The sequence below is a fragment of the Bemisia tabaci genome, chromosome 7, assembly GCF_918797505.1.
Source record: "Bemisia tabaci chromosome 7, PGI_BMITA_v3".
In the NCBI taxonomy this organism is placed as follows: domain Eukaryota; kingdom Metazoa; phylum Arthropoda; class Insecta; order Hemiptera; family Aleyrodidae; genus Bemisia; species Bemisia tabaci.
This window is the reverse complement of record NC_092799.1, coordinates 18,789,693-18,817,017: the sequence shown is the minus strand read 5'-3', so window position 1 is coordinate 18,817,017 and position 27,325 is coordinate 18,789,693. Positions and strand designations below refer to the sequence as shown.

The 27,325-nt window shown below is 39.3% G+C and overlaps 2 protein-coding genes and 1 long non-coding RNA gene across 4 annotated transcripts in view; 2 read left to right on the top strand and 1 right to left on the bottom strand.

Moving 5' to 3' along the window:
• The window catches only part of LOC109029698 (uncharacterized), a 34,461-nt gene extending 27,487 nt beyond the window's left edge, over positions 1–6,974 (top strand). Inside the window, exon 2 of one of the 2 annotated variants that reach the window (XR_011900300.1) lies at positions 4,413–4,482. Coding sequence is in view for 1 of the 2 variants with exons in the window: in XM_019040279.2 (XP_018895824.1) it covers positions 4,413–4,693 (281 nt within the window). In the remaining variant the exon portion in view is untranslated. Of the gene's footprint in view, positions 1–4,412 lie in introns of both variants that reach the window. The other variant, XM_019040279.2, reaches the window with a different exon arrangement.
• On the bottom strand, positions 870–26,504 carry LOC140225156 (uncharacterized). The gene is made up of 3 exons (XR_011900301.1): positions 24,695–26,504; positions 3,477–3,680; positions 870–2,313 (listed from the first exon to the last, which is right to left on the bottom strand). It is a non-coding gene; the product is annotated as an uncharacterized lncRNA (long non-coding RNA).
• opa (Zic family member odd paired) overlaps positions 19,317–27,325 on the top strand; it is an 80,688-nt gene continuing 72,679 nt past the window's right edge. The window contains exon 1 of the mRNA XM_019040283.2: positions 19,317–22,569. Within this exon, the coding sequence (XP_018895828.1) occupies positions 21,747–22,569 (823 nt within the window). The 5' untranslated portion in view covers positions 19,317–21,746. The remainder of the gene's footprint in view (positions 22,570–27,325) is intronic.

The window sequence follows — 27,325 nt, the reverse complement described above, 5'->3', positions numbered from 1 at the left end:
ATCAATGCATGAATAAATCGTCACCTTTCGGCCAAAGTATCACAAGATCCATGCGACGTTCAAAAATTTCCGCCAACATTTCATTTTTTTACAGAGAAATTTTCCGACAAAGCTGTCCAAAAATTTCACTAAATTTTCTTAGTGCTGCTGATAAAAATCAGTGAAATTTTCAAACAGATTCAACAATTTCTCTATAAAAAAATTAAATGGCAGCAGAAATTTTTAAACCTTGCATGGAGCTTGCGAAACTTTGGCCGGAAAGTGGCGATATAAACATTAGCTAAAATTTTGATCCAGAAATGGACACCTCAGAATTATATCAGTGTTACTTAATGCATAGTAAATCGTTAGGTAATCATTTGGTAAAACTGATTTTTAACCTCAAGTAACGATTACTTAAAATCCTTCTCAAAAAAAGTGACAGTTTTACTCAAAATTGATTAAGTATTACTTTATCGTGAAGTAAACGTGAATTCACCATTACTTTAAGCTTACTTCAAGCTTACTGCACGTTTATTACTCCCTTACTTAATCTTGAAATCCAAAATGCTACATGGGAATTGTTGTTGATTTGTTGATACATGGTTACATCACATTTTTTGCCACTCAATCATTGTTTCCAAGAGTTTGAAACGCTTGTAGAACCTAGATATAGACTTCAAAAGGATAACAACTTTTTTGAAACATGCGTTCAAAACTTTGAGATAAGGCACCAAAAATAATAAAAAAAAAAAACCATGTATTCTGACTGCTGGGGCAACAACTCAGTATGAAAATATTTGTACTCTAAATTTTGCTGACATGTTTCCAAGTGATGATATATGGGACGTTTCTAAGATGGTGTGGACGATTAAAAATTTCTAAAACAATTTCTATGTAAAAAATATTTATTTGTCAGAAAATAACAGAAAAGACAAGTTGAGATTTGAAATGAAATAAAACCTTAAATGTTTTCAGGATACGTCTCTAGAACATGTCCCCGCAACCTTTAAACCAGTTGCATAGAGAGGTGTCAATCATGGTTGACCCCTGTCTATGCAACTGGTTTAGAGGTTGCGGGGACACGTTCTAGAGAGGTATCCTGAAAACATTCAGTTTTTCATTTTTTGATACGTTCTTTAAACTTTTGAAACTCATGTCTGAAACATTTCTGAAACGATTTTAGATTTTGTGACCATTAAAAAGTATGTGTCACAAATGAGTCAAAAACAAATTTGAAAGGTTTTCAGGATAGATCTCTGAAAGGTGTCACCTGACACCTTTAAAAGGGTGACATAGAAAGGTTTCAGGCACGTTTCTGAAACGTGATTTAAACTTTTTCAGGCGGAAGTCATGTCTGAAACATTTCTGAAACATTTCTGAAACAATTTAAGATTTTGCGATCTGTTTTAAGGAGGTGTCAAAAATGTGTCAAAGAGGTACAGCCTTCCCTGACCTGAGTCTGAAATAAATTGAAAACGAATCTGAAAGGTTTTAAGGACACATCTCTGAAAGGTGTCACTTGACACCTTTAAAAGGGTGACATAGAAAGGTTTCAGGCACGTTTCTGAAACGTGATTTAAACTTTCTAAGTATCTAAAATGTTTCAGTGAAACATTTTATAAATGTTCAAAGGTTTCATTGACACCTTTTAAAAACGTTTTTAAAACCAGATGTGCTATTAGGGAAGTGCCGTCGCGGAGTTAATCCACAATTGTATTACCAACTCCATGCGAGGAGACATATTTTTTGAATTTTCACTTGGAGCACTCGAGGACTTTGGAAAAACCATATTCTTCCCAAACGGAAAATAGCACGTTAAACGGGCGGATTTTAGACCTCGAAAAACTGGTTGATAATAATATATGGTTGATAATAATAACTAGGTTGATAATAATCTAATTGTAAGTTGAGATAGAACTTATCAACGTTTATACCTCATGTAAACGCAACAATGATTTTAATTTTCTTCACCCAAAGTAGTTCTACTTAGGTTCAAAATCTGGTAGACATGTAATTATACTTATAAGTTTTTATTTTTGTGCATTTACCTTGATACGCGAAACCAAGTCACCCTAAAAGTGCGTTCAATGTTTCCCACATTTTTAAAAAAAAATTTATCATAAATTTTGTGCCTATTTTCTCCATTTTGCAGTCTTCACTGAGAGAAACTCGATTGAGGAGCTGTATTCGAAAGAATAATCATTCACTTGAAACCAAAATAGATTGAAAACGGCTTCAATCACTTACCTTATTTAACAGGCGAAACTAATATAATTAGTAACACTTTATTTAATTTCAGAAAATTTAGCGGTGCTTCGGAATGAGAGAAATCTGAAGGAAAAAAAACATTAATCAAATCTTAGTATAAAAGAACTAGCAAAATCTAGCGTTTTGTTCCTTCTGCAAGCGAGTAAGTTAATGATTCAAAAAGGGTCCCTAATGATGGAGAGGCATTTCACCTCGTGTTTCTCATTCCTCTGGTTTACTCCAATCTCACGTATCATTAAAAAAGAACAGAAGAAAAAGGGAAAAAGGCATTATAGTGATTTTGTGGTGACGTCGCATTGTGTGCTATTCGAGCACGCAGTCATAAGTCCTATATACGACTAAAATATTTACTGACATTTTCATACCCACACATCCAGATTACAGTATTATCTCAACTGTAATCTTGCTTGTTTTTTTGCGTACATGTTATTTCAAAAACGTAAAAATAGATAAACGAATGGGTCAAAAGTATTATAAAAAATGTTCAGAGGAGATGATGCATACATTGGCGAGGCGCGAATGATCGATTATCGATATTTCCCCATTTTAAGCTTTGGTAGAAAATTGTTTATTAAGGCGTTCGTTACCATCACCCTCTTTATTGATCCGTTTCCATAGGTTTAAAGGGCAAATTAATCAATATATCGCAAAGTTCTCCACGCCACTGAATGCATAAGAGTAACAAACAGTCGATCTTTCCCTTAGATGATGATAATAATAATAATTCACAACTAATCACCAGCAGCAAGTTTTTTGAGTTAGAAATGATTGACTAAAACCTTTTAGGGAGCTTTTGTATCCAAGGTTAAATTTTGAATATAATTCGAGATTTAAATGGACATATTTATGTTAAAAAGTATTATATTCAAAATAATTCGATCAAAAGTAGCTACGATGTGGGGAGTATGTGTACAAAGCTCTTTTTGATAGAATTGTATGCAGATAGTTCTCACAAGTATAGTTACGTCCAAATATATGTTTTTCTTCTTTGTCAAGTCCGATTAAAGAACATCCAAAGGAACTACCAATTTCAATGGCGTGTACGAATATGGAAATAACTGTAACAGCCATAATATGTTTCATTTGATAATTTCAACCATTATACCTCTCATGACTTTCATAATACTGATTGACTTATCACGAGACAATTTCTGTAGTATGCTGTCGGTGCGATCGACTGATTCCATTCAAAATTACCAACAGCGACAAATACGACGAATACATACCATTCAGTTCCATAGACCGCCGATCAAAAGCGTATTATAGATGCAAGACAGGGATACGAGGATATTCAACGCGCCCTCAAAAATTTGAAAGAGGCCCATATTTAGCATATTTCGTCGGGTCCCATCTCCGCTGGAATGTTGGAAAAGACCCGAAACTCCGCTCGAAAAAAATTCATCATCGAAAGTTGAGTATCATTTCCAGTACTAAAGAAGAAAAAAAAACACATTGCTTATACATATGAATACACCCCTTTTCGTCTATGGACAGGCGCAGGGCACGAGTGTCTAATACGCGTGTATACGTTTATTTATAATGGTGATGGTGATGCGTTTTGGTGGTGCATTTACAAATGATTCATCTGTTTTGTTATCTCTCGAGACCCCCACAGCGCGTGTTCCAGGTGAGGACACAGGGGGAGGTCACCCCCGCGCTTTACCCCGAGGGTCGATCTCCGAATCGTATCGAATGACCGCGATCGATTAATAGCATTGCTAAGATAGGGAACTGTCGATGGAAATCGACCTGCTGGACCGAGTCCGTTTTGGAACCCCTTCTTACAACGCGACGATTAATATTACCCTCAGCGTTGTAATTACCGGCTGTGTTTTACATATTATTTCGGCGACATAGGGGGTAAATAGTCGCGCGGCTCATCATTACTCTCTCCGAGACCGAGAGAATTAAATCGATTACTTTTAATTTGAATTCATGATTATTGTGGGACTCGAACACGCGGCCGCTATCATGGGCGACTTACTTCGGTATCGCCTTGTGAAGTCCGAGGGTTGCACTAAAACAGGCGGAGATCTAGCTGATAGCTTTTTTCTTGTGGCAGTCGGATGGACAATCTTGGACCGCTCTAATCTTTCCGGAGGTGAAAGGTGTGACCTTTCAAAATCATGATTTTAAACTGGGTTTTGTTTCTAATTTTATAGAGGAAAACAAGCCCGATCCTCATCACGAGAAGAAGAAAAAGAAGAAGAAGAAGAAGAAGAAAAAGAAAAATATGAAGAAGAAGAAGAAGAAGAGGAAGAGGAAGAGGAAGAGGAAGAGGAAGAGGAAGAAGAAGAAGAAGAAGAAGAAGAAGAAGAAGAAGAAGAAGAAGAAGAAGAAGAAGAGGATACCGCACAGTGCAGGACCAACGATGAAGCATCAGCTGTGCCAAGTACATTATCGTAGTTGGCTTTTTGAAAACTGTGAATATGCAAAAATATGACTTACTGCACATATAGGACGCAGTTCAATCGTTTCACGCGATCAATTAAATCGTGTATTTTGAAAATGGGCAGACTTCGTTATTTCTTTTCTTTTTTCCGAAAGCTTTTTTTTTTTTTAGGTAAAAGAGCCCTTTTCCGCGCAAGTAACTCAATCTTGGAAAAACCCTAAGTTTGCCCCTTTTGAAATAAACTATGGTCTTGATAATTTATTTTTGCTCAAATTTCATCACTTCCTAATTTAACAAGTACAGTACTTTGTACTAAATGATAAACTGAAAGAATACATTTTACAGTGCGAAAAAAACAGCCTCACAATATGACGTATGATTCACCGAAAAACCACCGAATCAGAAAAGAACAATAGTGGTAGCACTTACCTCTTAAAAAAGGAGCGAAGGAATTAATTAAGTGGATCGTCAGGTAATAAATTAGGCGCCACCCTTACCTGTCTTATGTGGGACGTGCTTCGAGCAGCTCCCTCATCTCGAACCGAGTTTCTTTCCGATGAACAGACGAAGAAAAAACAAATATTTACTAATAACGGTGTTGATGATGGGAAAAAATCGGGTCCAAAAGACGGTATACTGCTCCGATAAGATCTTCGATGATCCTTAATAAATTTACACCGTCGCATTTTTACGGTTTGTTGATTTTTCCGTGAGGGTAGCCGGTGGTGCGGCTGCCTTTTAGAGCTATTGTTTTGATTTTTTCCGCCTGCATTCTTGGTCTAAGACCCTGCAGTATGTTTACATGCCTTTTTAACGCTATACTACTTCATTAAGTTTTTCAACTCTAGAAATTACCGATCAACAGAGGAAAACAAGAAAAAAAAGAGGTTGACTCGATATCAGCGGTATACTCTGCTTACAAATGCTGATCTGAAATGTGAAGACCATAGTATTTAAGATATGAGATCATCATCAACGAATGTCATTATGACGCTATAAATGGGTGTCTTGATTACGTCATTAAAGGGTGTCCCGATGATTGTAATCATAAGGGGTGTAAGGAGTGTTCCGATGACAGCAACGGCTGGTACTGTTGTCCCAATGACTTCATCAATGGTGCCACTGCGACGTCATCAGTCGGAACCAGTGCGAGGAATGGCCAAAAGTAGGTGCCCCAAGGACGTAATCAACCGTTGTTAGATTACGTCATTAATGGGTGCCCTGTCTTCAGTCGAAAATAGCCAAAAAGCTTCGAAAGTAGATTGCAATATTTCGTCTTTCCCCAGCTATTTTCAGTGAAATGCGCATCATTTTCGGCTGATGACGAAGAAATCTGTTGATGGTGTAATGTGACAAGGGTTGATAACGTCAATGGGTCGTACCAATTTTCAAAACTTGTGGCTGCTTGGCTATTTTCGGCTTTTGCGAGCTAGGAATTTTTTTAGACGGTCATCAAGCCATTCACATTTGAACTAGAATTTGAAATCGACTAAATTTTAAAATTTAAAGAGTAACTATAAACTCTAAGACGATCGGTTGCCAAAGCAGGTTTTCGATTGGGTTCCTCCCGGAAGGCGACAGCGTGGACGTCCTGTGAGGGGTTGGCAACATGGGGTGGAGGAAGAGATCAGAAAGTGCCAATTCCCTGATGATCTCTGGGAGGATAGGGGGCAATGGCGATTGGGCGTCGCCGAGCGCGAGGCAGCGCTGTGAAAGTGACTCAATGTAAGTACTTAACTTTAAAAATTACTACACTGAAAAATTTGACTAATATCGCTCTACTTAAAATGGTAGCTTCATGGACTAGCGTATTTTTCTCCGCAGACGATGACTCATACTTGTTAACGAAGCCAATATGTGAAATTTTGCAACAGTTAACATTCAAATTGAAGAACGACCGGGAAATATGGGAACCGGCTGAAATGGAACTCGAGGGGAGGAAGGGGAATAGCAAGCACAGGCACATGTCAGCTTCAAAAATGAAAAGGAGGAAAAAAAACAGGACTCGAATGAAAATAATGATGATTGCAGACCCGTGGAAAAAAGACGAGTCCAAGAAGGAGAAGGAGGAGGAGATGGTGGAGAAGAGGAAGAACCACGCAAACTCAACGAACAGGGACATCGCTGCACTATAAGCAAAAACGTCGCACGGAGGTTCGGGTGTTGCCAAGTTGTGTTCGTTACACACAAATTTGTTAAATATTTTATGATTTTCTCCCATATAATTTTTCAGAGAATTTTTCCGTGCTTTAATCCAATGTAAGTGGGAATATATATATAAAAAAAAATACTCTCCAAAATCACCACCCCACTATCGGATTGAGTACTACGTATATTTACACGGAGAAAAAAACCTCGCGCGTGGGACCCGAAGTTTAGATCATATGGATCTCTGAAGTTTTCAGATTGAGCATCTGAACACTTAAGATCTAGCTCTCGAGGTTCGGATCACACATCTGAAACTTCAGTTCTTACATCTGAAGTACTTCGGTTTTCACATCCGAAAAACTTCGGTTCTCACATCTGAAGTACTTCAGATGTAAGAACTGAAGTTTCAAATGTCAGACCTGAACTTCGGCAACTAGACCTTATGAATTCAGATGCTCGATCCGAAAACTTCAGAGATCCATATGACCTAAACTTCGGGTCCCACGCACGAGGTTTTTTTCTCTGTGTAAATTTTTGCTCTCAGAAGTAAATATTTGACTGGGAGAAATTTGGCAAAGCTGAAATGTTCTTACGGCGTTCTTGCCGGGCGAGGCAGGACGGTCTCAGTTGCATATTACATGTGCGAGGGCGGGGGGAGGGGGAGAGAGGACTAGATGAAAATAATTCTGTTTCTGCTCGGCACAATTGCTGATCATAACTGCATTCTGCTGCTGCATCCCATGATACGAGAGAGGGAGACGCACCATTAAGAGGCGCTCGGGCGAAATTACTCGCATAAAATAGTGCTCCTTCGCATGCACTCACACACTCACGAGGCTCAATCCGAGTCCGATGCGCCCGACACCACGCAACTAGGGCGGAGCCTGGAGAACCACGTATCTTCCGTGGAGAGGACCGGGGAGATACGCGGTTTTGGGCGTGACGTCACGCGGGCGCGGTGACGAGCGTTGCGCGCGCCTGGCGACCTCGGCAACGACCCCTTCGCACTTTACACGTCGTTGGCAGTCGGGTTCCCCGGTTTCCCCGGCCTGGGAACCCGGCTCCCCGTCCGGGCCACGGCGCGGCGGCGGGGAATTTGAATAAATAAACGCTTTAATAAATGCACTGACCGGTAAACAAACTGAAATTAATCTGGAGTCCGCACGTTTTGCGCTTGGTGAGCTGGAGCCTGGAGATCCAGTTCTCCTCACTGGAAATAAACACATTGGATCTAGAGTCCAGACTCTTAAAAACATCGACAAGAAAAAGTACTCTTGATTCAATCAGATTTAAGCTTAAATGAAGAACCAAGCCTCTTAATTTAAGCGGATTTCCTTTTGATTCAAGCAAAAATCCGATTGAATCAAGAGTATTTTTTCTTCTCAATGTTTTCAAGAGTCTGGACGCTAGATACTGATTTTTTTTCCAAAGCTCAGGTCGGGTCACTGCTTGGCTCGATTCGATCTGCGAGCTGATTTTTTAAATTGATCGACATAACGATAGACAAAGAAGACGTAGGTAGTATGGAGCGATCCTATTGGCTGAAATGGGTGGCTGTTATAGACGAGAAGAGAAAAACTCTACGATTTTTTGCCAATTGGAGGTCTGTATTTTCCAGAATGCATTGTGGTTTGGTCATTTTTGGTCTCTTACGGGGTCCATTACCAACTTGAAAATCAATTTTCGCGAAAATTAAGTTGATTTTGTAGGTTTGCGGTCGATTGCCAAAAAATCAGCATTTTTCGCCATATCGGCCGTCAGCCCCACTTGCCGGCTAATTTTAGACTAGAAAAGTGACCAAAAATGACCAAAATTCGCAGAGTTGAGAAAATTCCCCGGAAAAATTTAGACTTCACCGAACTCGAAGCGGTGACTCGAGCTCATCGTCACTAGTTCAGTTTTCAATGTAGGCAAAACGAGCTCCCACGAGGCCGAATAGTGGTATTACTCTCATAGATGGCGCGATAGCCGAGAGAGATGCTCACAATCACATAGAGGAAGAAAGCAGGACTACGAAGCGGAAAGCGGTTCCTGGGTTGTCCGAGAACCAGATTCTTCGCTAGTTTGGTCAGACATTTTTTTAGCGAGTCTGGGAATCTACTTTCATGATCAACTCATGAAAAAGACAGTTTCGTCAGACGCCTAGCGGAAAAAATCTATTCAACGTGAAAATTTGCGTTTGACTTCGCCCTTGACATTGAACCGAACAATAGTATAAAACTTCAAATCTCTCATTCTCGATTCAAACTCTATGCGACAAACTCTGTTGCGTATCTGCTGAATTTGGTTCAACTAAGGATCGGTCTCTATGACAAAGGCTCGACTCTTCATACATCACCGGCGAAAACCCCAAAATAGGCCTTAAATTATATTGAAAAAGCCGATTTCAATTCAATATGAATTTAGCCATCCTCCATCATAAATTTGGTTAATTACAAATCCTGCTCGTTTTTTGCGTGAATTAATTAGCATTTATATGGTCCTCAGCTTCGGGAGTCAGATAGGATCCTAGATTTACGAGCGTCCCGCGGCGACGCGTGAAAACGGGGACGTGAGCGACCACTCCACACGGCGCGGCGCACAATGGAACGAGAGGTCTAAAAAAATTTGGAAACTTTAAAAGTATATAACTCCGTTTATACAAAACTTTGAGATTTTAAAAGTTGTTCCGTTGATTTCCTCGTGAAATTCTCCTCTAGAAGCACCCCTAAATATATAAAATGTGACGAATTAAATGTCCAAATCTGCAGTTATAGTCTAAGATTTCATGTTCGATCCCTCTGATTGCGGCGATCCACTGTGCGGCGTACGCGTACGCGACAAATCGCGTTGATGTTTCTCTTGGAGGAATGCGCTTGACAAGTACAGACATAGTTCATTCAACGCTACCCTCATTTCAATCGACCCTCTCAAATAACGCGACCCCCTCCTTTTTACCCCCTTTTGTTCTTCATTCTTACTATATTTTTTTTCCCTCGTGTGTTTGTCTCAATTTGTCACTAAAGGCAATTCATCCTCCCCCCCCTCCTCCCTACTCATAATTACACGAATATTTTTCCAGACTGTGGCTCTGTTGTCAATTTTCGTTCGGCAGGGAGAACCTCCCCTGATTTCTCAACTGGCTTTAGAAAATGGACGTATCCACGATAAAGGATACTATGTACGAACTATTCTGCTCCCAGAAACCCGCGTGGGACGGACACTGAGCGGAACCATCTCTTTTTGCTTACTTCAATTTACTCTCATTATTTAGCGTTCTTTTTTATCTTAAAACCCTAAAATTAATCCACTTTTTATAAATAGCTAAATAGGTACCGTGAATGGGACGGGTAGTTGTGGGATTACTTAATGAAGGTATGTTTTCAAAAGAAAATAATTACTCTCGTACTTCAAAAGTTTCGGTGTGAAATCCGGAATGTATTTAACATCGGAGTCCATATGACGACCAAACCATCCAAGTGACATGCATCCCAATCGGAAATTTGACCTTGGTACAAGCTTAGTATGACATTTTTTCACATTTGAATAGAGTTGTCAAGCTTATCTTGCTAATGTTCCCACAATGTTAGCAGGACATTTATTTTACCTCTGGGACAAGCTTGAGCCCAAAGATTGCGCCAAGGTTCGGTTTGTAAGAAGGCTCTAAGCCTATCCTGACAATATTGCCACAATATTGGTGGGACATTATTTTACTTCCGAGACAAACTTGGATATTCAATATTGTGACAACGTTATGTTAATAATATTGCTCCAAGCTTGTTCAGCGGATATTGTGATCATGATGTTGCCATAGACTTGATGTTAAAATATTGCCAAAATATTGGCAGGATATTTATTTTACCTCTGAGACAAGCTTGGATTTCCAATCTTACCTCTGCGGTAAGGTAGGCGATAGAGCGCCGTATTACCTGCCGTCCTCGCGGAAGAAGTTTCTTAGCGTCCCAATGCCTGATGTAGGCATACGGAACATTGGAGTGCTGAGGAACCTTTCTAAGTCAGCTACTTTCTTGGCTACTTGCACTGGCTGAAGTTTTCAACTTGGATCCCACTTGTAACGGGCACTGCCCAGGCGAAACGAGAACCAACCCCATTGACGGGGCGGCCGCGCGCGGACCGTTGCCAAAAAGCTCCATTTTAGCCCTTGGCCTAAGAATATCGGTAAGATGGGTTAGACGCCTATGGATCATGTGCCTATTACGTCAAAAAGCGAAAGGTCGCAGTTTTTGCCCTTTAATTTGCCCTTAAAGGGACTGCAACGGCAGATCCGCGGCGAGCGCGCCCTGGTGGCGGAAATAGCAAACGCGGTCGAATTGTGCTCGCCGCGCACAATATTGTGTTAATCTTATGACAATATTAGAAACAGAAGCCTAAAATGTTTATTTTCTTAATCTTGTGACAATGTTAAAGTGCAAATATTACCACAATGTTGTAAAAATAATGTTAGCATAATATCAATTCAGCTGTTTTAGATATCCAATATTGTGTCAATATTATGACAATATTACGAACAGAAGCCTGTTATGTTTGTTGTTCTAACGTTAATTGAATGTTAACATAATAACAATACCGCAGTATCACAGAGATAACATCGTCTCGATATTATTTTAGCAATTTTGTTTTCCTAATATTGTGTCAATATTGTGTCAATATTATAAGCAGAAGCCTATGTTCAGTATTTTTTTTAATAATGCGCCAATGTTAAAACTAACATATTACTGCAATATTGAAAACATAACTCTACGACAGTATTAGTTTACCAATATTGTATAACCAATATTGTGACAACATTGTGGCAATCTTAGAATCACCGAGCACCACCTGACGTTGGATTTCTAATGTTGCTAATATTGGTGCAATATTAAAATACTAAGGTTATATATCCGGTATTGATGGTATATTGTACCAAGATTCTCAGGCCAATCTTACTGTTGAAATATGCTCACAGTCTCGCTAAGGTTGCCACAGTATTATTCCGATCTGCCCAAGGTCAAATTTCCGATTGGGATGCGAAGTGAAATTCGCTCTACAAGAGCGCATACTATTTCACAAGAAGACTGACAGGACTTGGGAAAAATCTGTACAAAGGGAAGCTCACTCCTTATCACTCAGGTTTCCCGAGGGCATAATGGAGTGAAATCCACTCCGGACCTCATTCTGATACTTCTAACAGCGCTCTTGCTGAGCTGAGTCCAAGAGCTAGATTGATCGGCGGAACTGACAGGACTTGGGAAATATCTGTACAAAGGGAAGCTCACTCCTTATCACTCAGGTTTTCCTAGGGTAAAATGGGCTCCGGAGTGACATTCACTCCGAACCTCATTCCTATATTTCTAACAGCGCTCTTGCTGAGCTGACTCCAAGAGCCAGATTGATCGACGAAACTGACAAAACTCGGGAAAAAATCTGTACAAAGTAGAGTTCCCTCCTTATCATTCGGGCTCTCCGATGGCAAAATGGGCTCCGGAGTGAAATCCACTCCGGACCTCATTCTGATACTTCTAACAGCGCTCTTGCCGAGCTGAGTCCAAGAGCTAGATTGATCGGCGGAGCTGACAATATTCGGGGAAAAAGGAGTGACATTCACTCTGAACCTTGTCCCGATATTTCTAACAGCGCTCTTGCTGAGCTGACTCCAAGAGCCAGATTGATCGACGGAACTGACAAAACTCGGGAAAAAATCTCGAGGAAAAAATCTGTACAAAGTAGAGTTCCCTCCTTATCATTCGGGCTCTCCGATGGCAAAATGGGCTCCAGAGTGAAATTCACTCCGGACCTCTATCCTACATTTCTAACAGCGCTCTTGCTGAGCTGAGTCCAAGAGCTCGATTGATCGGCAGAACTGACAAGATTCGGGGAAAAAGGAGTGAAATTCACTCTGAACCTCATCCCGATATTTCTAACAGCGCTCTTGCTGAGCTGACTCCAAGAGCTAGATTGATCGGCGGAACTGACAAGACTTGGGAAATATCTGTACAAAGGGAAGCTCACTCCTTATCACTCAGGTTTTCCTAGGGTAAAATAGGCTCCGGAGTGAAATCCACTCCGGACCTCACTCCGATACTTCTACCAGCGCTCTTGCTGAGCTGAGTCCAAGAGGTAGATTGATTGGCGGAACCGACAGGACTCGGGAAAATACCTCGAGCGTGGAGTGATCGGATCCGGTGAGTAGCGGGTAGTGGATAAATTGAATTTTCCCGAGGAATAAGGGTGAGGCAGGAGTAGCAGACGGAGGAGTGATGAAGGCCCTCGGGGCAGGAGCGCGATGCGGTCCCGCGCGCCGCCGCCGAACGGATACATTAAGATTAAGAGGCATCGCTCATTTAGTGGTCGGAGCTTCCCACTAAATTACCGCTCGGGAGCTCCGTGGGAGGGGCTTTTGTTTCTTCGGGAGTCGCTCCCACATCTCCCTTTTTTTTCGAAATTTATTTATGATTTATCAACCGTAAACAAGGCTCACTCCTGTACTGACCTATTCCATTCACGCTTGCGCCGGATTCTCCGATCTCCGGGGCTCGTCTGACGTGCACTCAACCACCGTGTGTGTACCCGACTTCGAGAGGATATTCGTTATTAAGATGTTCCAGACTCTCACTCGATCAGACAGTCTGCGGACGGTTTTTCTGAGATCACTCCCCCCCCCCCCCCCCGAGGTTTGCCGAGGGATGGTAGAGAACGTGACACGTTTTCAAATGGTCTAGGGATGGTATGCTCTGAAAAATAATATTATTTCGCGTGATAAGCATTTTAGTTGCCTCTGGGGATCAGATTTTGCTACACGGAAAAAAAGTATCACACGGAAAAAAAATTGCTGATTCAGCAATTCAATTGCTGAGAGCAGTGAGTGCAATGTTTCAATGTAGATTTTACAACACAAAAATGCTACTTTAACCACCCCCGTGATTAAATTAGCTTACAATGTGGTTAAAGTAGCATTTTTGTGGTTAAATTAGTTTACAATGTGGTTAAAGTAGCATTTTTGTGGTTAAACTAGTTTACAATGTGGTTAAAGTAGCATTTTTGTGGTTAAATTAGTTTACAATGTGGTTAAAGTAGCATTTTTGTGTTGTAAAATCTACATTGAAACATTGCACTCACTGCCTTTAGCAATTTAATTGCTGAATCAGCAATTCTTTTTTTTTCCGTTCACGATGCCAACTATACGACACTGGAAAAAAAACACATTGGATCTAGAGTCCAGACTCTTAAAAACATCGACAAGAAAAAGTAGTCTTGATTCAATCAGAATCTAGCTTAAATCAAGAACCAAGCCTCTTACTTTAAGCGGATTTCGTTTTGATTCAAGCAAAAATCCGATTGAATCAAGAGTATTTTTTCTTGTCAATGTTTTCAAGAGTCTGGACGCTAGATCCAATGTGTTTCTTTTTCCAGTGTACTTAGCTGATTTTGGCGCCAGATATTAAGAGTAGTTGCACAACTGAAGGGGATTCTAAGCAGAATTAATTTCCCGTTTGCTCGTTCTAGTTCTGGGGCGTACCTATACTTAAAAAATCTTGACCTCAAATGATATCAGACATTTTGAGGTTTGAAATGGAAAACAGAATTTGAGTTGCTTTTCTTTTCTCCTTCTGTAATTTTCAAGAGCTTACTATCCCCCCCCCCTCTCCTTTTTTAAAATTTGTTAAGATAAATACCTACTAATTTTTTGATAAGATCGCATAGGCTTGGCGGAATTTTTACCCTTTTTGAGGGCTTTTTGTGGTTTTAACTATACCGCTGGCTGGTGCCTTTACACGTCTAGCTGGTGCAACTACTCTTATGGTTGGCGCCAAAATCAGCTGGAGGTATGCTTGAGATTGTGTCACTTTTTTTAGTGTACTTGACTCAGTTTAAGGCATCCTTATAGAGAGGGTGTGGACAGTGCAGGCGGTATGATTATTGATATGTCGCTAAGAGTAGCAATCGCCGGCAAATTGCAATTTACTTGTTTGAATAAGGAAATGTAAAAATTTTAAAGTAAGGGACGAAAATAGAAAGCACTGATTACAATGCTCTGAATTCAAACAGACGTTTTTCCTTTCTTGAAAGTATGGTGCCAGGTACCAGTCAGCACACTCGTGAATGTGGGTGTTGAAATCAGTGACCGTAGTTGGGTCTGGTTCGGGTAGGCAACTAAACTGACTTCCTGGTAAAACGGAGGGTATCGACGGGATTTGAAGGCGCTCAAAGCCGAGACTGAGCTTCGAAGTTCTTTACCAATGAGATTGTTCGTGTCGATAGATAGATAGAATAGATAGATAGGTAGATAGATAGATATAATTTATTGATGCATACAGCTTATATTAAAAATCTCTGGCGCAAGTCAAATTTACAATTTATACAACAATTTAAGCAAAATGAAATTATACAGGATCTTCGAAAACTTATTTTAGACTATAATCGGCTTTATTTTTTAGTTTTATTTTCAATTGGTTAAGGAATATTTTGACGGAACTTTCCCTGTACATTACTTTCAATTCGCTGGTCATGGTGTTGAAAAACGTTATCGCTTGATTTTACATTAATTTACTCTCCCTAGCTGTTACACAAGAAAAAAAAAGAAATTGTTGCAATTCGATGAATTAACAAGCACGCCTGCAAATTGCCAGCGATTGCTGAAAGCCTGAGACCTGCGACAGATAGACGAAGAAAGCACTGAAATATGCTAGTGTGGTTGCTAAAAATGTAAAATTTACATTGCTGTTTTTCCAAACCCGCAGCTTTGAACTCAAGCTAAAAATTATCATGGAGACTTTTCCATCTCATTTCAACCACATTCTGACTTTTTCGAAAAAAAGAGCGTCTCTTCGGGAGACATTTTCGACTTCAGTGAGCGGCTTCGATCACTGGTAGAGAGGATAAGAAAACAAAACGCGGAATGAACAAGAGGAAAATAGAGGAGAAAAAAACGAATATATCTTTGTCTACAGAAGAGAAATACTGGCGAGGAAAACGAAGCGAAGTTCTGAGCGTAGTTAAAACTGGGCAGACAAACCAACGCGGATAATGAGCTTCTATATCAGTCCTATTGGTCGAGCGAGCGCGAGACGGGATTTATGGTGAATCGGTGAGCGGACATTGATCAGTGAGCGTTGTCCAAGAGGAGGAGAGAAGGAAAACGTGAGGGGGGGGGCGAAAAAAGAAGAGAATAAAAATAAAACAATGTTCAATCACACGTTGAGTTATATTTAAATACTAGTGTGAGGCATATTAAATCACCGACGATCGAATATGAGAACCGTAGGTGGCATTTCGGATGGTCTTGGTCAACCTATTAAAATTACGGAGTCGTTTAACTCTCGCTCGGGCCACGGTGAGTCAACCTAACCCGGACGCGAATCACCAAAAGCGCCTAACTGCACATTGAGATGAGCCTCGTCGCCCGTTATATTCCATACTCTTCAGGGCTCATGTAGAGTCCGGTTGCGTTCTTTTGTCAGCCCGGCGAAGAGATGGGCAGTTATGAATAATTGCTCGTCTCGCGAGTAGGACAGAGGCATCGGGCATCAGGGTGCGTTTTTCTCCTCTGGAAAAAGGGTTAGAATAGCCCCGACCCCCCTCTAAGAGGCGACCACGACTTACATCTAATTAATTGCTATTCAATACTGTTTTCCTCCGCATATGAAACAAAATGTTCATACGGTAACTAATTTTTGGGGTACACGGCTGCATGGGGGGTGCCCCGTGTTATTTTTTCAGTTTTTGACAATCGGGCTACGCTACGATTAATAGTTTCCAGTGCACCGATGCATTTAAATCGAGAGAAGGGTATACGACCGTATAAACGTATCGAGTTTGACGCGGGAGTGAAAATTTGTTTCGGTTTCTTAAGCCAGCGAGGGGTAAATTTGAGAGGGAAACGATTTGAGGCCGGTTTCCATTATTTTAATTATTGTGTAGTTGAGGAATTGACCGAATCTGCTCATTATTTCGTTTTACAACTGCAGCGGGGTGCAATGGTGCATTATTCATAAATATTTAAATTTTAGATAGTCCGTCATTCGAGTCCGTCTCGTGTTCGTTACAGATCCTCAGAAAAAAGATATACCGTCAGAGAGTATTTTTGGAATGCATACGGATTCATAGAGTGGAAATTCCGTTAGTCGTCAGTTTCAATATGCGTTTAGACAGAACGTTGAAATGTATTTTAAAACGTAGGACGATCCAAAAAAACAGCGTCCAATGGTTTTTAAAAATACATGTATCGATCCAAAATTGTATACAATAAATTCTATAGTAACATCTTGATTTAAATTTTGAGGGTTTTTAAGGTCCACGTCGATGAAAACGCAATGTATAATCCGAGTCTTTGATTAGTCGAAAATCCTCCAAAATATGTAGACTTAATAACAATCGCTTGGACAGACAATATTCAACCATCGTATGTGATGGAATCACTTTCGGAAAATTTTGAATGTGATGATGGTCAAAGACCTCTTCATGCTTCTATCAAAATAGTAGAGTTCAGGATTGAGAAAATGTAGAACATTTGACTGATGGAAACGTAGAACTAACTAAAATATTGTACTATCTTCTAATAAATCAGCCTGAATTTCAGGTAGCTACTTAAACACACAGATTGTATAGCTTCCATCACCAGACTCCTAGGAATTTTCGGTGGTTACCTTGTGCTGTAAATTTTTGACATGAAGTTGGAAGTATCAAAGCCGGTGTTGCTAAAAAAAATAAGAAGAAAGTACTACCAGCATGATTGAGCATGGTTTTGCAGCGATGTTTTGCTCCTAAACACAATCTGCAACATCGCCCTACCAACACTTTAGTGATAATTTTACAGCTCATAAGCCATAAAAACGCAGGCAGTTGGGTTTAACAATTTCTAAGAGTTAGCTTTAAAATTGATATCATTTTTCCCCCTTGTAATTCCGTTAACCTTGGTAGATCAGGAGGGGGAAAATCTATGTTATTTATGATAATATAAAAAAATCTCTCCATCCGAAAACGACTTATCGCGAAAGAACGAAATTTTTCAGGAGACAATAAAGACTGCGCAACAGCCAGAGAAGGAGTGTTTCTACACAAAAAAATGAAGATTCAAAACTTCCAGCAGAGAATAAGGACTCACGAGTCGACTGAAAGTCTGGCGTAAAACATTTGTTTACTCAAGTCAATCTCTATATCGACGGTGAAACTACCAAACCACGTATCTCGGTTTGCGACGTCGCAGACTTCCTGTCATACTTTATTTTTTAAATGAAAAACTACTTAATGTCCAGTCTTGAAAATTTCTGTGATTTTTCCTCTTTGTGCGGAGAAAATTCCGTGAAAATTTCAAGGAATGATATTGATTTGGTCTACTTCAAAAAAATAAAATGTGAGCGTAGATTTTTAAACACCGCAAACGAGATACGTGGTTTGGTAGTTTCACCGTCGATATGCAGAAAATTTTGACATTTTTGTAATTTTCCTCACGAAAGGACGTAACTACATTTCAATGTTGCCGAACTTCCCCTCGCGCATTGCACCTTTGATCAGATAATTTTAGGCATTTCTAACTGAGAAGTTCACCGATTTTTCCTCTGATCTCATGCAAAAATGATAAAAAAAAGTTTGGGAAAATTGCATGGATGTACTTTCGTTAAAAAATTAAAATTTTTGAGTCAATTTTGCAATTTTGGAATAGAGTTACGTTCTTTCGTCAAGGAAACGACGATATAGCTTGCAAAATGAAGGCACAGCTTTTGAAATTGCCAAAGTTAGTTTCTATGTTTTGCCCCAAATTCTTGTCAGAGGCATAAATCAATGGGAAAAGAGTCCGAGGGTTGCTGCGTTGCTTACTAAGAAATGTCTATCCTGAAAAATGATTTCTGCGACCCTTCGAAGTGTGAACTTCTTCAGGGAGAAATTAAACCTCCGTTAGACAAACCGACAAGTTCAGTGGGCATTTCTCGGGTCAAAGGGTTGAGACGTGCTAACCTATCCAATCGACTGAACTGAATTTCGGTTTGATGAACCGAATCGAATATAGGTTTAATAAACTGAACCTTATTCCGGCTTGATGAACAGAACCAAGAAACTAATAAAATTAAGTTTTTCGATTCGCTGAATTGAGCTAGCCAATGGTGTGGCGTGCTTTGCGATGAATCGATTGATCCGCCATTCAAACCTATGATAAAGAATCGATTATCAGAGTGTTCGAAACAAAAACCATACAAACGATTTTTTACCATAGCTTCAAATGGGAAAATTTCGATAGTCGAAGATTCAAACCTCGCCACTAAACTGAGCTTTCACAGAGGGAACATTTAGTGTTCAATAATAATCTTGATTTTAGAGTTCAACAAGTTTTTGAAAACATTCATTTGATAACCTTTAAGAAATAGAGGAAAAAGTTTATCGTATGAACGGACCTTTTAAAAAAGAGCCTTCGGACGATGCGAGGCTTTACATCAACTTTTACATGTTCTTCTTCTGCATAGAAACCATGCCTTTGAAGAATGAAGTAATCAATGTTTTTGTTATAACACGATAATACATTTTTAACGATAATGCACATTTGATGCATAATGTATACATTATGCATCAAATTTTTATAAGTCTTCAATTCTAGCGCGTGAATACAGTGATGAAAAAGTACTTTTAAGCAACAGGAAAGGTTCGCGAGGTGTCTGTGTTCCTCTAATTTCATCTACTCGTTTGTAATGACCTACTTTTGGAGAGTGACTTTCTAAACTTTTCTTGGCATTAAAATAGTCATAAAGTCTAATCAAAGAAAAAAAGTATTAAATTTAAATTACCCTAAATTTTGGCAAACATGTGAATGAAATGCTATTGAAACGAGAGTAAATTCAATATTACCTCATTTTTGGTCCAAGTTTGATGATATTTTAAAATTTTCGATATAAAATTTATGAATGCAAACATTTCTTTCGCACAGGGATGAAATAATTTTAAAATTAGATACACGAGAATTGGAAAAGTAAAGTTGATATGTGATGGTTATTTGAGGACAGGAATCGAAAAAATGCATATAAAAGCATAAATGTTAAACTCTAGCAAAGATGTATTGAATTATTTACAAAACATGTATTGTAATAAAAAAACTTGACGATATTGGATGCTACGAAAAAATAAGATTCTTAAGTCATTTGAAAAATTCATTGAATACTATGATTAAAAATTTCACGTCATGCTTAGCGTGAGGGTCCCGGCGGTGCATCCCCACCGAAGACGATATTTCGAAGTTTGTCGTCCCTACGCTCCTGTAAAAGCAAATCTTGTTTTCGAAATTTCAAAAATTTTACTCGATAAATCAAAATAATGTATGTGCTTTCGAAGGTACTTTTTATACAATATAACCACTTAAACTTGCAAGAATATAAAGTCGGCCCAGAGGAAATAGAATTTTGATATTTTATTTTCATTTTTTTTTCTTCAAAAAATTAAGAAGTGATACATTCTTGGAAGATTGATGAAGCAAGAGGGCGTAAGTCTACATTTCAGAGTTGTAAAAACAAGAGTAAAAAAAGAACAAAAAAAACCTTGCCTTAGAATGAATGAATGAATCTATTTATTTTTATTGATTAGTACAACGATGTATGAGATTAGTTGGTAAATTTCCGTTGTTGTTCGTATTTTATTGCTTTAATATCTACTAACATGCTGTATTGTTTAAAGAAAAAATTAAAATTTGAAGAAAGTACCCAGTGATTAAAATAGTGAAGCTATATTCCTATTCGCCAGAACGTAAAAAAAATATCACTATAAAAAACAAGGGAAGATTATTCAAAAAAGCGTTCTTCAAATATTACATAAATTCGGATTTATTTTATGCATCATTGACCGAGAGGAGCAGCGAAAGTTACGTTTCTAATATAGGGGCTCTTCGGTCTGTTTTGAAGAAGGATAAAGAAAATAAAAGGAAACATTTCCGAGGAGAATCGTTATCAGATCACGTGACAAATTCGTGTATCTTCAAAAGGAAGGAGCAAAAACACGAGATCACAAGAGAGAGTCCAACAAGAGTAACTTTTACAGAAGCCACCGCAAGAGCTAATATGCAACTTGGTCTCGAAATTCCCGCCCCGCAAGCACGGCAAAAGCATACTTTTGTTGACGCGAGCACCATCTCTCGGCCGCGGATAGAACAGGGTGGAAAAAGACATATTACTAACAAGTATAAAAACAGAGCTCTCATAAACGAAAGAAAATATCATCTTAACAGCAAAAAGTAATAAGAAAATAATGGAGGGAAACGGCTATAAATCAAAGCGGCAAGGAGCGCACGCTGCCCGCCCTTCGGGGGCCGGGATTGGCTGCCGCGGCGGGGCCGGAACCAATCGCATCGCGCCCTCGCTCGGGGGGCCTCATTGAGATCGCCGGTCTCTCCCTCCCCAGCCGTAAACAGAACGCCTCCATAAAGATACCTCGTAGGGCTCGCGCGGCTGGATATTCAGTCCTGCTGTGTGGATGCACTGAGTCGGTTTATTCGAGTGTATTTTCGTTTTTTTTTGTTTTTGTTTTTTTTTAGTTCTTATTTTTAGTTTTCCGTTTTTATTTCCCCCCCGGCCCCGACCTTTAGTTTCTTTTACGTCCACCCCGGCAAGAAAATCGTGTTTTCGTTTGTTTCGGAATTTTCTCGTTTTTCGAACCAATCGCGACGCGCGCGGGTCAACCGTGATAACAGCTGTTATCAAACTTTATCGGCGGCGCTCACATGGATTTGTTTACATCGGGAACGCCGCGCTTTCGTGAAGTGTCTCCGGGTCGCAGCCAGCTGTGACCGGAAAATGTGCGTTTGTGAAAACGAGTGCATCGCAGGAAACTTAGGCAGCTCCTCGGAAAATCTCCTCTTCATCAAGTGTGCCAAGTGATATCCAGGAATGTAGAAGTGCGTCTATAATGAAAAAAATCAAAGTGATCCCACGTACTTTCGAGTGTTTTTCATCGTGAGGAATCCCTTGCGAGTCTCATCACCGTGCGCGAATACACCCGACCAGAAATGATAAATGCTTTTATGGAACCCCCTCACCATCACAGCACGCTAGCCAGCATGGGTATCAAAATGTCTCCGACCCATCAAACCGACCTGAGTGGAGCAGGTGGCAATATGCAGAACACGGGTGCAATGCTAGGCAATACTATCTTAGACTCTAGTGGCGTGGACGGGCAACAACACCACTTCCACCAGAACTCCGGCTGGCCGAGCGCCCCCAACCACCACCACATGCACCATAGTTCTTATGCTGCCCGGGATTTCATCCTCAGGAGCAGGGACTCTGTAAATAACAGCGAATACTCGCCTAACCCTTCGATAAATAGCAACAACGACTTCTTGTCCAGTTTGCACCACCATCATCACCACGACCCTCTGACGGTGCCGTCGCACCATCAGATGCTGTACTCGAGGCCGGACGCCACGACCGGAGGTTACGGGCAGGAGCCGATGGTGCCGTACAACCCGATGTCTTCGCCGCACCATGGGGCGTTTTTTCGCTACATGCGGCAACCCATCAAGACGGAGATGACCTGTCTGTGGGTCGACACCCCCGGCCCGCGGAAAATCTGCGGCAAGTGTTTTACCTCGATGCACGAAATTGTGACGCATCTGACTGTCGAGCATGTCGGCGGGCCCGAGTGCACGACGCATGCCTGTTTCTGGCAGGGCTGCCCCCGCAACGGCAGACCCTTCAAAGCCAAATACAAATTAGTCAATCATATCCGCGTTCATACCGGGGAGAAGCCTTTTCCCTGCCCGTTCCCATCGTGCGGCAAGGTGTTCGCCAGGTCGGAGAATCTCAAGATCCACAAGAGGACGCATACAGGTGAGTCTGTCGTATGACTAATACAATGAGTGCACTGGAAAAAAAAAAAAAAAAAAAAAAAAACACATTGGATCTAGAGTCCAGACTCTTGAAAACATTGACAAGGAAAAGGACTCTTGATTGAGTCAGATGTAAGCTTAATTCAAAAGGAAATCCGCTCAAATTAAGAGGCTTTGTTCTTGATCTAAGCTTAAATCTGATTGAATCGAGAGTATTTTTTCTTGTCGATGTTTTTATGAGTCTGTACTCTAGATCAAATGTGTTTTCTTTCCCAGTGTGCGTCGTTTCACTCGCGAAAGAGCGTAACTACATCTCAATGTTGCCAAATTTCCCCAAGTAAATTCCGTGTTTACCAGCACTGAAAAAAAAATGTGCTCGGCTTAAGCATGCTGATTATTGAATTTGCCGCCAAGAATTTCTTTTTATCTTGATTTACGACGAATTTTTCTTGATACAAGAAATAAATGCTTGGGTTACGCAATAATTTAGTTTATATTAAGCAGAAAAATTTTCGATTCAAGGAAAAATACTTCTTGGCGGCAAATTTAAGATTCTTTTTTTTTTCAGTGAGGAGAATCTTGGGAATTTTTGATTAAAAAATTCACTGATTTTTCCTCCGATTGTGTGCAAAAACCGAAATAACTTGGACCAAAATTGCACGGGTACATTCTAGGAAAAATTGAATAGTTTGCGTCAATATCGCAACCTTGGAATGGAGTTATTACGTTCCTTCGTCCAGAAAATGACGGATTGAGAGGCTTAGAGGACAAGTGGTATAAGTGAGGTTTTTGAAAATAAACTGGGATACTATTGATTTCAACTAATACTAGTCTTAAAATTTTATCCGTAAAAAGTGCATCTCTAAATTCAAATTTTAAGCATCAAGAGGTGAGTTGTAACTATCTTTCGGCCATATTATGTAATTTTGAAACTTTAATTACACCTGTTTATTTAAATAGCAAAAACTGCTCCCACACTTGTCCTCCAGGCCCTTCAATTGAACAGGAAGCTACCAAGACACGTCTTGTCAGGGGGTATAGTCGAGCTTAATAACCGCACTGTTTCCCTGTGAAAAGCTCAATGTTAATAGAAAATATTTTGGATGGAAATAACGTTGACTTTTATTTCTGGGAAGCACGGTCTAATCCTCTCATTCTTGGTTTTATTTTTATGCAGCTTTGTTCCTTTTTTTTTTTGAACTTACATGTAGTTTATTTTTTTATCGTTTATCACTTGCCGTATTTTAAGTGCGATTGGATACCGGAAATACTTATTGAGAACAAAATATTTTACCTCCGTGGATAAAACCACTTGCAATACATGAACAATGAGCGGGTAAAACAGAATCAATGATATAAGGACGAGTAGCAAATAAACCAAGAACTATACGCATGCCAACGGTCATATCTGTAATAGGTTACTCATTTTACACGAGGCATATATAATTATGTATCGACACTCTTAGCCACCGGCATACCTCACCATGCATTTATCTATATACATAGGCCCATATGTTTCACTACCGAGAAAATATATACCCTAAAATATTCCCACGTAGTACACTCTTCTTTCCAAAAAAAAGAACAAGAAAAAAAAAATGAAAATTATGTCTAAATGCAAATTACGAAGATTTCGACGGGCTCATGTAGTAACTATAACTTGGACTTGGGACTTGATTGACAGTTTTGGAACTCTCAGTTGAACCAATTTTCAGTGAGCAATCTAAGTTGCAAAAATTTAAGTATAAGAAAATGATTTGTCTATATTTTTAGTTATGTTTCTAGACACGTGCATAATGCAATTAAAGGTGTTGGGAAAATGGGCTCATATCAGTTAGGTACACGCTTATTAATACAGACAAATGTGGTAAATATTGTGAAAAATATTCAGATGCTTGATTATTTGTTTAATTTAATGCACTGTTATCGAATGGTGCAGGTGTCGCTTTTTCACAAATTGAAGCGTTTGTTAAAAAAAAATGAATGAACTTTCAATATGAATGAAATTTAATTAGAAAATGTTTTCATCCGTGGTTCAAAATGCAACCGTTACTTAAGAGATCCGCCATAGAATCATGTTTTTTTTAGATTTTTTTTCTTTTTTTACTTATAAACGTAGCACTCACGTGGGTATTTTAATTCAATGCTCTGGTTTTTCGAACGGGGTTTTTGCTGTGAAAAAGGGTCCAGGCGGTAATTTTTCCGCTCATAGTTGCTGCTGATCTTGAAATATTTACCAACTTTCTTTTATCACTTTAAATGATGTTTTTTTAAATAAGTCTCTTCAAACTAGGACAGAGCGACCATTCAATAATAATCGGAACTTTACAAAGTTGCTCCGAATTCATTAGCCTCCATTATCTATTACGTATAGTTTTATCTAGTTTGACTGTGTCACGTTTCCGATAACCTCACAGAAGAGGGCCAAGAGATTCATAAATCACATGAAAAGAATAAGCAGACGGACGAGTGAACTACTCGATATTATTAATGTACGGAATATTTGATTTTAGAGACACAGAAAAAAGGTAAAGCTCATCTGCCCATCTGATGATCCCATAAAAACGCGTGAAAAGGGGTGAAGATATTCCGAAATAAAAAAGCCGAAAAAGAATACCATCCGAAATTTGATAGAGCCGACTTCAGATTTCATTTCATATCTCAAAATCTTAGGCAAGGATATGGTACCTCCGCGAGTGCAGCAAAGCATATCTGTCCGTACGATCTTTCCTTAGTTTTTTATATTTTTGTTTCAACTAGGCTTTTAATCCTTGGCCAGTTTTAAGCCTTGAGCCGCGCCGCGTTCCTGTTCAGTCGAGAATTAACATAATTGAGAACGGGGTTTAATTTCGAGGTATACAGAGCTTATCGCGTACCGGCTCTCTACAATACGAATACTCATATGGGTCCGTAAATATCCGAGTAATAAAATTTTACGAGGAGCGTTATGATGTAGCCTAATATTCCTCCGAAAAGTGTATTATATGAGGTGGAATGCCGAGTGATGTCACCCTCACATTTCGAGCCGAAAAATTCAGGTAGAAAGGAGGCTGAGAGATGGATTTTTGAGCGAGGAGAAAGAGGGTTAATCTTAACGCCATCTCCGAATGTGTAGCGTAACAATAGGATCAGGCCTATTCGGCTGCGTATCTGTTGACTCCTGGTAATTGAAATTAAATATATTTATTGAAAAAACAGATTTACGGACGAGCTGAAAGGGACAGCTTTGGGTTCTTGGTACTGGCTTTTTCGGAATTCAAGAATATTTCCCTTCGTGACATTCGGATGCCGGGGTGGGCACAAATAGGAGGGCACAATAATCTCCTTCTAATACACAAGATTTTAACTCCATTTTCACTTTACGGTTAGGGTAGTTTTTTTCTCCTTCATTTTTGATTTTGTATTTGGTTTATTATTATTTTTCCCCTTCTTTTTTTATTAAAATGGAATTCCGCTACCATTTGGGCTATCAAAGTATTTTGTTATATGACTAGTTTTTAAACACATTAACTGTGTGAAATTTTAATGAGTGAACCCCAATTGCAACGACGGTTTGAAGCACTGATCGTGAGGAGCGATTGGAAAAATTTTAAGGAAAATAAAAAGTGGATCTCGTCTTTACTTTTATAGACAAAACGGAGCTAAATGACAAATAATATGACAAATTTCACACTAATTGAGAGAGACGGATTCATCAACGTTCAAAAATTTTCAATCCACTACTTGTCTCCTTTCCGATTGAAGCAGATTTTTTAACATAATATTTATATTACCAGAAAAAGGAAAAGTGATACCTCACACTTAGGCTTGACAAAATGTTTGAGAATTTTCTTAAATAGACTGCGATAGTTTTATCGTCAGCAGAAATGTCTCATAGCAATTTTTCTTTTATTCATCTCATAATGTTGCTTTGTTTAATTACGGAAAAAAAACGAAAAAAAAAAAAACAATAAATACTTAATTTTTCCCCTTAGGAACTTTTGATTTTTACAAAGAAATCTGGTATTTGCGGTTAGTGATGGGATATCACTAAGATCATATTATACGCACTATTAGTATTGGATATCCACCAACAATAAATAATATGACACTTTACTAGGTATTTGGCACTCGCGATTGATTATTTGGAGGTATTTATGCTAAAAGGACCTATGTGCATACGTTTAGCGTGCGACATAGTTCCTTTTAGCATAAATACGTCCAGTTAAAAAATAAAAATGCTCAAACCTAACTTACTGGGTACTTATCCTCTACATGTATGAAATGTAAATTTATGTAATTAATTCTTTGGAAAACAACAGTAAAGCGTCGTAGAAACGGTTAAAATATTATCCTGTAACTTGGTCATGGTGTAATTACAACTGCAACTTTTGTTACTAGTACGAGCTTTGGGTTTTTTGTGTCGAGATGAAAACAAACAATATTTTATAAAATTTAGGTCTTTTCACTCATGCAATATCTTTAACCTTACTCAATAAAGGGTATGAGTGTCATAAAAAATTCTTATAATGCGGGTATACAGTATTTAAGAAAAATTAAAAACTTCGCACGATATCAATTAATTACGCAAGTACCCGGAACATTTAGTCCTTTTAAATTAAACGATACTTCTCGCAGAGTTAAAACAATTAACAGATGATGACGGGTGAAGACTTATTTTGAACAAAAATGAACAACTCGTGAAGTTTAGGCTGAGCCTGGAGGCACTTTTCCGAAGGAAGATGAGTCAGTGCCTCAACTAATTGTGTGAAGGATCC